General features: G+C 40.9%; 1 protein-coding gene across 3 annotated transcripts in view; it reads left to right on the forward strand.

Moving 5' to 3' along the window:
- The window catches only part of adcy2b (adenylate cyclase 2b (brain)), a 60,693-nt gene that overhangs the window by 12,156 nt on the left and 33,537 nt on the right, over positions 1–15,000 (forward strand). For all 3 annotated transcript variants that reach the window (XM_084080049.1, XM_084080048.1, XM_084080050.1), the window contains exons 3-4: positions 8,282–8,443; positions 11,911–12,060. In XM_084080049.1, coding sequence (XP_083936175.1) covers positions 8,282–8,443; positions 11,911–12,060 — 312 coding nt within the window. The remainder of the gene's footprint in view (positions 1–8,281; positions 8,444–11,910; positions 12,061–15,000) is intronic.

Consider the following 15,000-nt stretch of genomic DNA (forward strand, 5'->3'; position numbering starts at 1 on the left):
AATACATATAATACAAATGCACTACAATGCAATACATATCGGTAAAAACCTCAGTAGCATCAACAGGTATATTTACAGAGAACTATATTTACTTCCATACATCCATCCATCCATCCAGCCATCTTTCTTACCGAAGTGGTTCTCAAAGTGGGGACTAGCCAATCTACAAGCTCATAGCTACAAGCTTGTGTGCTTGTAGATCTGCTATTTTCGTTGAAAAATCTGCAATTTGGAATATATTTAAAACATTTTAACAACACAAATCTTCTCCTATGGGGTATTTACAAAGCCTTTTCAGATGGGGGTCCACGACCATTGACCAAATACATACAAATGTATCTATCTGTCTGTCTGTCTGTCTGTCTGTCTGTCTATGTCAGTGGTTCTCAAACTTTTTCATGTCAAGGACCCCCAAATTGACACTTATTAGCCCGCGGACCCCCATTTGAAAAGATATGCCAGGGACCCCCATAAGAGAATATTTTTACGACTCTAGTAGTGATTCTCAATCATTGTAATTTAAGGACCCCCCCAGTTTGACATGCATTAGGCTACGGACCCCCATTTGATGGCATTTCTATCTCTGGGACCCCAATTCATATTGTAAAATCAATGTTAATTTAACTCTGAGAGTGTACAAATGGAACCAAATGGACCCTAACGGGTCCATTTGGTTCCATTTGTACACTCTCAGAGTTACAGACCCATGAGGGTCCATTTGGTTCCTATAAATCATTTAGCTGGGGACCCCCTGGTATTCCCTCAAGTACCCCTGGGGGTCCCCGGACCCCACTTTGAGAACCAATGGTCTATGTCTGTCTATCTGTGGTGTCTGTCTGTCCTCATTTCACATTCATTCAGTAGTATGTAATGACAGAAAGTCCTCCTCTTCACTCTGCAGGTAGTTAGTAAAGGCAGAGAGGGATTTTGGAAAGGACAGAAATAAACAGGGGGGGAGAGAGTAGGAAATCAGCAGAGCGGAGCGGCGGTACACAGCAGTACAAGTAGCTCTCCCGCAGCAGGCTGCATTGATTGTGATTACCGAGAGCCATGTGTTACCAGATTTTGCGAGAGAAATCAGCAACTGGGTCTATGAAAACAAGGCCAAAATAAGCGACTGTTGGCCACCTGAGCATTTTAAACCTATATGCATCAACTATTTGAAAATAGTCGATCTACAATCTACAGTTTGATTTACAACTTGGGTGGTTAGAGCAGGTTGCTGCGTTCAGACTGAGATGCATCTTTAGAATTTTCAGAATCTCGAATGTCAATTTCAGTAAATATGGTAGCTGGCAACCACAAACTGAACAGTGTAGCAATTATAAATGTATAATACCACTGTATAATTGTGTGATTACAAGACATGAAAGAATAAAGAATTAATAACTTAAGCCCTATTTCAAGAATAGTGAAAATAGCCGATCTACAAGCATTGTACCAGGAATTATTTTGAATAATGTTTTATTTTATTTTTATTTATGAAAAGACTAAAAGATCTAAATGGGTCCCGACTCCCGATCCATTGTTGGGAAACACTTAGTCTAACAAAGTGTAGAGGCTGAGACAAAGTCACGGTCACCCCTGAGAGATTAAGTTTACAATGCGGAACAAACAGAAGCCTCAAGTCAGCTGACCTGAGGGACCTCTTGCAGAATGCAGACAGAATGAGGATAGTTAGAATGTCTATCATATAGGAGGGGGGGGGGCAGCATTTATGGCTCTATAGACAAACAGGAGAACCTTAAAATCATTTCTAAACCATACTGGCAGCCAGTGGGGAGAGGCCAGGATAGGGTCTAATATGGTCCCTCCTCCGAGTAGCTGTCAAGAGCCTGGCTGCGGGGACAGGGACATTAAGATTCACCGCTGCAGAGTGGCCGGGCTAGCGGACCAGACCAGGTGACACACCTGAAATTGGAACTGCCACTCTCTATTCCCTTAATCTACAAAACAATGTGAGGCCCATATAACACTAATTGACTCTATCCTCCATATTTGGAAAGCGGGTGGTAGGGGGGTAGGGATCATAGCATGAGCAGAAAAGCATGTTGGAAAAGGAAACTTAGGAACTTTACAGCCAAGGCAGAATATTAGGCGTGCAACAGTTAATCTAACAAATGGATTTCATTGATTATAACAAATAATTGATTTGAAATAAAATACTACATTTTCAAATAATCACATAGTGATGCATTGTCAATCAATCAATCAAGCTTTATTTATATAGCATAATTTAGACTTTTAAAAAAATATGCAAAAAAATACGCAGAGGTGCATATAAATACACAAAAATGCATTTAACTAACAATAATTTAAAAGAACAAGTAAAGCAGGAAGAGAAATGCTAAAAATGCTAAAAAGATGTGTCTTCAGATTTATTTTAAAAATGTCCACAGATTCAGAGACCCACAGAACCCCCGGCACGCTGTTCCAAAGCGTGGGACGATAATAGCTAAAAGCTGCTTCTCCATACTTTCGTGTATTAGTCTAGGAGACCAGCGCTAGAGGATCTAAGGGCCCTGCCGGGCACATACTTAGGAAGCATTGCTGACAAGTAGGCAGGTGCATTCCCAATTTCCCATTCAATGATGTGCAGGGACTATAAAATAGGCATAATGTGTGCTCTCCATTTGGTCTTGGTCAACACACGTGCTGCTGCATTGTGGACAAGTTGTTACCGACCTATTGTTTTTTTTGGTAGACCAGACAGGAGAGCATTACAGTAATCAAGCCTGCCAATGATAAAACAATGTATTCGTTTCTCAGTGTCAGCCTGGGAGAGAAACGGTCGGACTTGGCAATGTTTCTTATTTGGTAAAATGATAATTTTGTGACATTTCTGATGTGTGCCTCCATGTTGAGTCAAAAATGACACCCAGGTTTTTTACTTGATCCTTGGTGTGAAGTGCCGTGGATTGTAGGTGACCTTACAATTTCTCCCTCTGGACCTTTGCCCCAAAAAGAAGAATTTCGTTTTTTCCTTAATTTAAGGAAAGTTTCTGCCATGCATGCTTTTATGTCGGTGATATAGTTAACTAGTTAACTAGGGTGTCAATTTGGCTAAGATCATCTGGGGATATGGATATATATAATTGGGTGTCAGCATAACTATCTAAGTGTATATTGCGTTTTCTGGTAACTGAGCCAAGTGGTAGCATGTAAAAGTTGAAGAGAATGCGGCCCAAGATAGAGCCCTGAGGGACACCACATGTCAGCTCAACTCTGTCAGAGGAGCAGTCTCCAAATGTCACTAGGAACTCACGACCAGTTAGGTACGACCTGAGCCACTCGAGAACTGCGCCGGAAAGACCAACACAGTTCTCAAATCTGTCCAAAAGAATGTCGTAATCCACTGTGTCAAACGCTATTCTTGTGAGCGGCTATTTTTGCTATTCTTGGATGACACTGTGGTATGTATGTCAAAGTATAAAATATGGCTTATTGGGAGTCTACAAGTCCTAGGGATTCTAGGACTTTTTCCTTTTTTTTATGCGCTTGATTTTTCAATTAATTGAAAAAGTTATCAATAGAATAATTGCCAAAATAATCGATAGTTGCAGCCCTACAGAATTATTTGGAAGTTTTGGAGCATTCCAGCCATCATGTTAGCGTCCTCCCCTGTATTATGCTGTTCCCCCTCGCAACTGAAGCCTGGAAGGTCTAGCCCTGGCAGCATCATCTCTTTCCCTTTTTGTCAACACTAGCAATTGTCTATTTTGGGATCATAGACTGTCATGTTTTTCAGCATCAGGCAGCATCATCACCTCGGCAAACTAAAGCGCTAGATCCCTGCAGTATTTTGAGCCAGCATTTATTTTTTATCCAAAGCATGCTTCTTTTGTGGATACAGTTTATTTAAGCCAGCTGTTAAATCAGTCACACAAAAAAAAACAGTTAGTAAAAGGTTTCACCCTGGCATTCCTATTTTGGGCTTGTTGTTATGGGTAAAAATCTTCTAACAAGGTGTTGTGATACGTCAATGTGCATTAAGTGGTTATGCTTCACTAGATTTAAATAGAGAAGAACACTGCACACTCAATTTAGCTCCATTTAGAACCTACAGTATGAACCTATGAACCTATTGCAATTAGAGCAGCCGAAATGGCCGTTTTTTCAGAGTTTGATGAACTGTCCAGAATAGCAGAGAACATCCTAATCGAATGACGGAGTATGTGAAAACTCTAATTTCTTCTTCTTCTTCTTCTTCTTCTTCTATTTCTATCTTCTTCTATTTCTGTCTTCATTGATTTTTATTGGCGGGTTATGCCAGTGAAACACATGCCACCACCACCTAGTGGAGTAAATAGATAGATAAATAAATAAAAACTACTAATGGTCCTACTAAATTATATGCTAGAAGCCTTTTATCCTTCAGAAAAGATAGCAATTTCTAAACACTCCCTTCATATCCCAACACTGTAGCTAGGTCAAAGCCAGAGCCACCCTCCCTTCACTTGTCTCTGTGTACTATATCTGGGCCATTCAAACAGGACATGCTGAACTGTTTCTTCAGCTGAACATCACATGCTAGCAGGCATAAAGGCCAGTAAGTAAGCAGATGGTGCTACATTGAGGGTACTGTATTCTTCTATATTTTAATCTTGCGGCCAGCAGCATCTCACAAAGATCTCTGGTCCCACTTGGAAGAGGCCCTCCTCTGAAGATGGTCTATATACAGGGGACAGGTGTTGATTATGTGGTCGGCAGTCTGCTCAAGCTGCTAAAATCCTATCGATGTTTTGATTTACATCCACTCCAAATGGATGACCTAGCACACCTGTGGAGGAAAAACACATTGACAATTAAGCATGTTGGATGTAGCTTATTCCCCTTGGCTCCGAGACCCAGGACAGTCCATTGATATGCATAGCCACAGATTAAGGAGCTCGAGGTTGACACAGTGGAACGAAGTGAATGGTAAAAGCAATCTGCAAGTGTATGTTTAGATCAGGGTTTATGATTGATTGATTGAGTACTTTAATAAGTTTGAAAACAGTACGCCAGTACAGTTAAAAAAAAGGCTATGCTAAAAGGATAACACAGAAAACCCTGGGGGCTTTGTTTCCGTAATGGTGTGTGTGTGTGTGTGTGTGTGTGTGTGTGTGTGTGTGTGTGTGTGTGTGTGTGTGTGTGTGTGTGTGTGTGTGTGTGTGTGGTGGGTGGGTGGGTGGGTGGGTGGGTGCGTGCGTGCGTGTGTCCCACAATCAAGACACAATCCCACTAACCCGTCTGTACTGGAACAGGTGACACCTGAAACTGTACTGCTCTTAACCCTCAAACCAGTAATTGCCTGTTTTGGCAATTAGTGTGCTAATTGCCTCTGTGCTCCATATTTTGGGGCAGTGGGGTCATAGTATGATCTATCTGTGCTGCCAGCCACCATGTCAGCAGCATCCCTCCTTGTATTACAGTACTGTATGTTGTTTCCCTAGCAACCGAAACCAGAAAGTTCTTGGTCTGCCAGTGCAGGGACGCGGGAAGTGGGGTGCTGAGGGTGCTGCAGCACCCCCTGCCGTTGTGAGAAAAAAAAAAAAAAAAAAGGCTGAACGCGTGCGTGTGTGTGTGTGAGAGAGATTTTCTCCGGTGTGCGCGGCTCCCCCAAAATAATTAAATCACATAACCCTAATCCAACCCTAACCCTAACCATAAAACCGAAATAAAGTAACAAAAAAAGTAACTTTATCCGCGGGAGACCCGAAAAAAATCGCGCGCGCGAATGTGTCCCGTTTACCAGCACCCCTTGCTCTAAAGTACTTCCCGCGTCCCTGTGCCAGTGTAACATGGTTAATAATGTTTCCACATGCCATTGTACCGGAGGTGTACAGTATATGAATTTCTTTCTAATAGTGATAGACATTATGAGACCCGCCCAGCCTGACCTGAAAAACCTGTGGTGTTGCTAGGCAGATTTATTGAGCTATTAGAGGCAGATTACAGAGTGGGCATTGTCTGGCGTTCAGAAGGCAGTATAAAACACTTTAGTCCTCTCCGAACTTTGTTCGGCATCGGATAGCCCTTCCAAAAAAATCATTATCATTTTCTTTGTGACTGTGTGTGTGAGTGAATCAGAAACCACACTCTCTAACTGTTGTAACCTCCCTGCACTGGAAGTTAAAACATTCTCTCTGAACTGACTCTCTGGCAGGAATCATTTCTCCATAGTTGTCCAACCCATGCCAGTGTTTTGATCCTCCTGTCGATCCTGCACATCTTAACTTTGAACCAGAAAATAAAAAATAAAAGCCTTAGGCCAGTGGTTCTCAAACTTCTTCAGGTCAAGTTAAGTACCCCAAAATGTATATGTACGTATTTGGCGGCGGACCGGCCGGACCTCCATCTGAAAAAAATGGTGTACGAAAAATTCTAAATTATTCAAAATTTCTCAAAAATAGCAGATGTACAAGCTCACAGTGCTCAGCACCTAGGACATCGCACAAGATGCATCTCATCGTTTGGTCAATGGTTCAGCACCACCACTAATGGACAGCGACAAGCAATGCGTGTTGGGACCCAGCAGCACACTTCTCGATTATTCAATTCATCGAAACAGTTATTGATTGGATAATCGCTAGTTTTAAACCAAGGAAATAATCATTTGTTGTAGCCCTAATCAGAATCAACCAACTCAACAGGGAATCCTAGTTTACAAATAATTACAATTAACGATTTAGTTGTTGTTTTGGCTTTGAACATTGGAACATAAATTACATTTCTGTTTTGTAACAAAGGTTTGTAAACAAAATATCTCATCAAAATCTAATCAAAATAAATAATGTACTACTGTATGGCTAAAACGGCCATATTTAATGCATTTATACTTCAAATTTTTGTTTACATTTTTGAAAATGTATTGACATTTTTCAACAGATACATTTTACTCGGATGAAGGGAAACGTTTATGTAAAATAATTGTGATTATCTCAAATAACTGCGATAAGTCGATTATGTAATAATTGTGACAGGCCTACCACACACACCTCTGCGACACATCTCAACACTCACTGTTCTCTTTGTTTAGGATCCATAGACTCGTTGTGTTTTTCAGCATCATGATGCAGGAAAACCTGAAGCATATACATTGTCGGAAGCATATACAACACCAACGTCACCTCACTGAGGGAGGTGAAGATCTCTCCTCAATCCGTAAAGTGATATGAGAGAACGAATGAGAATAAATTTGTACCTAAATTAGAATGTACACAGTAAAATCTTCTGTTAACTTATCCATTTGTAAATCTGAGAGTGCACAAATGTAACCAAATGGACCCATACGGGTCCATTTGGTTACATTTGTACACGCTCAGAGTTAAGTTAACACTCAGGGTTTTGTGAGTGTTTGAACGCGACAGAGACAAAGGAAACAAACAGACAGACAAAGTGACGACCAGGAAGGTCAGGGCTCATCTGAGGAATGCCAGTTTGGCACCCTGTGACCCTGTCATTGGCCACCATAACAGGAACGGGAGGGCTGACAGCAGGAGGAAACAGGAAGTAGACAGGGGACAGCGGCACTGACATGGCGCATGCGATGAAGGTATCTACATACGCAGCAAAGGTCAGAGGTCAGGGTCAGAGGTTTTCCTTTTTTTCAGATTATCAGGACAAAAAGAGGGGAGACCGAATGACCAGTAAAAAAATTGTTTGAGTTTAGTCCAGGTCGCGTCAGGGCGCGAGGAAACTGGGGGGGCTTCGCATTTCTTAAGTATACAGTGCAACTTTACGCATTTGTGGCACCCCCTATGGGTAGAAGTGAAATTGCTTTTGTAGGTGCGCTCTAAGATTACCGAAGTCCTGGCGTCACTCCTACTACCCCTGGGTCACAGAGTTGTTCCCTCAGCATGCAATTCCATTTTTGGGTTAATTGGATGCCATGGCGTTTTTTATTATTATTTTGTTTTAAGAATTTGGCCCCGCCCACACATTAAAGCATATTACAGGCTAACAGCATGGAGTATCAAAACCTTGTTTGACGGAAATTGTCACATGACTCACAATACCCTTTGTTTACCATTTTTAACAGTGCCAAATTGCAACAAGTTATATCAAGACACTTTACATACAGTATAGAGCAGTGACCTGACATTGTCCCATGATCCCGAGCAAGTCATTTTAGCAACAAAAACTCCCCCTTAACTGGATGAAACGTCAGGCAGGCCCAGGCTCAAGGGTGGGCGGCCATCTGCCTATATAGCCTCCTCTCTGTTCCTGAGCTCTCCTGCTGTGGCTGGAGTGAGAGACCTTTTAACCACATTAATTGTCATTTTCCTGTGTGGTGCAGGTGTCCTTCTTCCTGTTCATCGTGTTCGTGGTGTACACCATGCTGCCCTTCTCCATGAGAGGAGCGGTCATGGCCAGCGTCATCACCTGCCTGTCCCACACCGTCACTCTGACCGTCTGTCTGGCCTCCACTGCCTTGGAGCTGGAACCCCTGGTCTGGCAGGTAAGGCTTTCTTTATCGCCGCTGTCGGGTGGAATCCTCATCTGTTCAAAACTGTTACAGGATTCAAATTTAAAATAGCAAAAAATAGCAGATCTACCAACTCAAAACGCTTTGCATCGCAACACATTTTGAGCTTGTAGACTTTTGTGTGGCAATGTAGTATGATCAAGTAGGGCATTCATTTATTTAAAAAAAAAAGTTTAAATATGGAGATAAGAGGTTTCTGCCCGACAGCAACGTTATACTGTACATCACTTAATGACAAAAACTGCTTTTCAAGTCACATTACAAAAGATCCTTAATTCATCTTTAAAGAGCGACAACACAGACAGTACTCCTCCAATAAAAACAGCAGTTATAAGACATGGTCTTATGTGCCTAGACATGGTCTTATAACTGCATTACTTTCATGTGGATCTCTGATGTGATGTTGACCAAGTCTAGCCCAAATATAGAGGGACGGCAAGACGATGGATCTGAGATTATGAATTCACAAAATGTGAAAAATACTTACACTGTGTGAAAAATATTCAGGGATTTACCTCCTTGCCACAGAAATGTGTCTCTGTTTGGTCCAACAGCTTGCGAGATTATCCGCAGACAGTCAGATACCATACTTACACAGCCCTTATTGAGATGAGATTTATGCATCAAAATGTCTTAAAAACACAGATCAGTTTACCGGAACATCAGCTTCAAAATGCTTCCGTTTTGTGCCAGTAAATTGTATCTACAAAGGGAGTTTGCCTTCCAAAATATATCTTTATTTATGAGCACCAAATGTCTTGGAACCAAATGTCTTGGCTGGCCCATTTTCTTGAGTCAGCCTTTTATGTTCAAAAACATGTTTGTCTTGTGGACACATTTTGAACCAAGCCTTTCAATGTAGCAGAGTCACGCAAACAGCCTTTGATTTTACAGCCAATACTGAAAGGTTAAGCTCCACTAGAAGCCACTACAACCTTACACCCACAGAAAGTAAACTGTACTGCTTACAAGACAATCACACACAACGAGCTAGGAAAAGATTCAGGTTGGGGTTAAGATTAGGCATGTAGAGATTTAGGGGTTAGCGTTACAGTACGTTTTAACAGCGGGCGACTCTCCGGACGATCGCTGGACGACATCGTCCAAAAGATAAATAAAATCCATCTTTTCAGATCAACATCGTCCCCCCGCCCACTTTGCCTCTTCGCCCAGCTATCGCCAGTAGTTGCCGGCTCTCATAGACATATAATGCACTTCCGGAGAATACTATCCTGAATCGCCCGATGTTAAAACCCACCGTCCGAGTTACTCATACTTAGTTTCGTGCTGGTGTTGCACACTAGGGATGGGACGATATGAAAATTACATGTCACGATTATTGTGCCCCAAAATTATTGCGATTAATGAGATTATCGCAATAAAAAATGTAAACATTTTCTTTAAACTTTAAACTTTCTACAAGCTCACACCGCCTTGTAACTCAACACGTTGTGAGCTTGTAGATCTGCTATTTTTGGCGAATCGATTTGTGTTGAGTGAGATAAGGGCGTACCACATGTGCTCTACATGTCTGTTTTATCAAGTATAGAGGGTTTAAGTGGTACTGAATTTGCAGCTCAACAAAAGGGAATTCATCCTAGTGTATGACGGAGGACAATTTCACGATGAATTCAAATCTCTGCTACACCATTATTGTGAGCAGTTTTTTATCCCGAGGAACGATAATAACGATTATCGTCCCATCCCTATTGCACGCACTCGTAAAAATTGTCAGCCTAAAATGTTGATGTCCTCACAAGTACAGTAATGTACAAAGTCATTGTAATCTTTGTAGTAATACAAAGATTACAATTCAAAACGTTCAGTCAAAGTGACGTCCGTCCCATTCATGTTACATGTTAGCGGTTTGTGTATTTTGGCTGGATTCATAGTCTTTGTGTTGCATTGATGCAAGACGTGTCGACCTCCTATCTACATCACACCATTAAAGCATCAAGTGGTTATTCATTACATGAATAGCCACTTTATACACCCACCCACTACACATTTTGTAATGGCTGTGAACTGAAACGTCAATAGGTGTTTATTCCAAGTCTGGACAGAATTTATAAATGCACTCCCAGCTCCACAAGCTGTAGGACTAAGAACTTCACACACATTTAAGCATCGTAAGTGCTAAGTCAAAACTGCTCTCTTTGTAATACTTATTTTTTCAAATTATTTGTATTAATGTTACAGATGCTGCTACATTGTTTAAGGAGCGGAACAAAAATATTTTAATCTAATGTACCTGTAGACAAGATGTCACAATAAAGACCACCTTGAACATTACAGTACATCCACTGTATACAGTGTGATTTATTTGTGTGACGAACGTGCATTCATGAATTCTGCCCAGAGTTGAATAAACAGCTACAGTATTTGACGTTTCAATTAACACCCATTACAAAATGTGTAGTGGCCCAGTGGGTGTATCAAGTGGCTATTCATTGAATGCATTTGTTCCCAACCTATTCTGGATCAGGGCCCACTTGAAAATCTTACTTAAATTGTAAATTGTAAAGAGTGAATTTGTCTTTAGCACTTCTCTTCACTGCCTCTTTCCTTAAAAAAAAAAAAGAAAACATTTTTTGGCTTTTTATGCCTTTAGAGAGGGATAGGGAAAGTAGGCTGACAGGAAATGGGGAGAGAGATGGGGGGGGCGTGTCACGCAGCAAAGGTCGTCGATAACGGGAGTCGAACCCGCGACACGCTGACACGCTGTCATACTGGCATTGCAGCCTAGGGTGCCTGGACCGCCACGCTACGGACCAGTCCACTGCCTCTTTCCTTGATTATCCATCTGAAAAACAAGACAGTCTAATCTACTCTCTATTAGCTGCAGCCACATACACACATGCATGCACACAGAAAAATGCACACACACACAAAGTGGAAAAACACATTGACAATTAGGCATGTTAGATTAAGCTCATTCGCCTTGGCTCTGAGGCCCAGGGGCCAGGGCAGTCCATTGATATGCATGGCCACAGTTTAAGGAGCTTGAGGTTGACACAGTGGACAAAGTGAATGGAAAAGCAGGTTCAAGTGTGTGTTTAGATCAGGGTGTTTGAGGTAATGGTGTCAGTGGGATACATGGATAAGAAGATTGACTGGACATGTCATCACTTCCTGATATCAATGACACACACACACACACACACACACACACACACACACACACACACACACACACACACACACACACACACACACACACACACACACACACACACACACACACACACACACACACACACACACACACACACACACACATTCACATGTGAATGTGAAGTGAGATTTCTACCAGTGATAGAATATGACCTTCTCACATGGTTTGAAAAGAAAAAGTGAACTGACTACGCAGAAATTTGTTTGGTCAAAGTTCCGAGAAATGTATATTTGTTACGTTGTGTATCTTAATGTGTATGTGACAGATCTTAGCAAACGTGATCATCTTTACCTGTGGTAACCTGGCCGGGGCCTACCACAAACACCTGATGGATCTGGCACTGAGACAGACCTACCAGGACACCTGCAACTGCATCAAATCCCCCATCAAACTAGAGTTTGAGAAGCACCAACAGGTACTGTATACGCACGCACGCACGCACGCACGCACAGATACACATATACTGTATATACTGTATATACTGTTCATTTTAAAACACATGCAGGATTGGACAGGGTTTTCACCCCATTTGGTTAGTTTTTACGTTTGTCTGTGTGGTTGCGATTTATTTTATTGAATGTTTTTAATTAACCTTGATTTAACCAGGACAAGCATCATGGAGATTACAAATTATTTTTTTTAGGGAGAACTTCATAATTGCAATCAGTTACAAACAGAAAACGCATACCAAATACAAATAATAAGAAATAAATCACATTTCAAAACAGAAGAATTAAAAATACTGACGTACTAAAACTTGCTTACATCAACAAATAGTGAAAATAGCAATCTATAATCTCACAAGGTGTGAGAATATAACTATTCATGTTATTTTTGATGCTTTGCCTAAAATGGCATGCCCAAATTCAGGCTGCCAGGTTGAAATTAATTTAAGGAGTCTACTGTAAGTCCTCTAATTCTTACATTTTTAGAATTAGCTAAATTCATTAATTTAGTTTCAAGTAATTTTGCAACATGTATTCCATGCCAAGGGTACAGACTACACAAAAACGCCTTTCCCAATTTCCCTACAGAAATTTGGGACAGAAATCATAAAGACGTCCTGAAAACTCAAACAATATTGTCCAGCAGTTTAAAAAGAGAAAAAAAGAAATGCTGCAGGGATCAGTAAGTGACTCTGATAGATAGGTGCTCTTTGGTGATATAGTTAGGAACATATGAACAAAAAAGGGTTTTCAAAGAAGTACTGCATGCTTAACTCCCAAATGGTATGGACTGCAGACTTGCAAAGAAAAGAATTCCAAGGCACTCCGTCTTTGATGATGACTGTATATGATTTATTTTGAGCAAGGAAACAAATTGACCACCGCTATCGACCTAGAAGGTCTTCATCAGGGTCTGTATAGGCATATGGGAGTTAAGCAGTACTTATTTGAAAACCTTTTTTTTGTTAATATTGTCCAGCAATTCCCCCTTTCATAAAAACACATAAATAATATAAGAGCAGGTTTTTTTTTACTTTTGGTTTCAAACTCAGCTCAAGCTCAGGCTCACGATAAAGGTCAAGATGTGTCTGCTAGCAGAATAACTCAAGAGCAGATTGACATGTTTTCATGAAACTTTGTGAGAAATGATCAGTATGCTGCCCAGAAGACATTATTCACTTTTGGGTCTAAAAGGTCAAAAGTCAATGTTACAAAGAAGTTCAAGGTACAAATCGAGAATGGGTGATTTTATTGAAACGTAGTGGTAAATATCAGTAGGCTGCCCTGAAGAGATTATATATTTTGGGTTGTTATTTATTTGGTTTCACATCGAGAAAAAAATTCACTAAGAAAATAGTACATATAGCTTAAGCCCTACAATATAGCAATTTCCTTGTTTGTGGGCAGATGGAGATTACTTTCTTGTAGAATTTATTCTTGCAGTGAAATTGTTATTAAGGCCGTTTTAATTGTCTATGATTTTCATGTAGCCATTGCTGGTAACTATTTCATAAAAGCAATAAGCTATGCAAGGCCATGCTTTACTGTTATTTTAGAACAGCCACAAACAATAGCAAAAACACAAAAAACCCTAATTAGCAGAAAACCCCTAGGGCATTAGCCCTTTGGGCTTGAACCCCTAATTAACTTCCCATGCGCGCGCCCGCGCCCACGCGCGCGTGTGTGTGCGTGTGTGTGTGTGTGTGTGTGTGTGTGTGTGTGTGTGTGTGTGTGTGTGTGTGTGTGTGTGTGTGTGTGTGTGTGTGTGTGTGTGTGTGAATAATTGGTGGAAGCACCAATAGTCATCCTATTGTCACAATAATAGATATTGAAGTATTTAATTAAAGTTAGCGTGATATTTGATTTTGTCCAATAACGCGTATATGTTGTATGATGTATATGAATTGATCGAACCTGTTCAGTGGTTTTCAAAGTAGGGTCCAGGGATCCTCAGGGGGTTCCAAATGAACCCTTTACAGGTCTGTAACTCTGAGAGTTATGGGGGTCCTTGAAATTAAAAAGGTTTCAGAACCGCAGGTTCATCACATTCATAAAGAGAGCTGTTTCCTTGTGGTCTATTATACCCTCGATTGTTTATAGCAGAGTTTTTGTAGTGATTTTGTAGTCATTACTGAGTAAGTATGGCTGAAGTTTGAAGTGGAGAATTCTATTTTTAGAATTCCTCTCCCCTTTTGGCTAATTTGCGGCTGTGTTTTAGGAAATGAGCCTGCAGTGTGTGAACAATATAATGACCCCTCTCTGCTGTGAACTGCATTTATGACTCACACACACCCCTTCAGGCCACCGTTCAGTCACACTGCATAAACACATGTTGCATGCACAAAAACCACACGTACGCACTTATGTACGCTCACACACACACACTTATGTATGCTCACACACACACACACACACACACACACGCACGCGCGCGTGCGCGCACACACAGCTGGAATACAGGCAGGGGACTGGCTTAATGGAACAGCAGCAGCGTGTGCCCATTTACAAAACTGATGACAAAAACAGAAATATCCACACACCAAACAGCTGCCATAATTTGCAACTGTGGTAATGTTTCTCTTCCTCAGACTTATACAGTAGACGGAAACACCATATGGTCCCAAACACCATGTGATTCATCTGCTGCATACTGTTATCAGTCAAATTGTAGCAAACAATGAATTCCACATTTCACATACGTATATGGATTTTATACTTGTAATTTTTTGTTTTGTTTTTTAAACACAGTTTATACAGCTCATAAATCCACAATAGTTTGTACTCCAAAATTATGCAGGCTGAATAGCTGTCATATATACTACAGTATCTATCAGAGGAGCATCTATTTATCTAATATTTTTGACTTATGAAAATGTAACCATATGCAAAAACAAAACTCAGAAACACAA

Source organism: Gymnoscopelus microlampas (assembly GCF_963454915.1).
Source record: "Gymnoscopelus microlampas genome assembly, chromosome: 15".
Classification (NCBI taxonomy): Eukaryota; Metazoa; Chordata; class Actinopteri; order Myctophiformes; family Myctophidae; genus Gymnoscopelus; species Gymnoscopelus microlampas.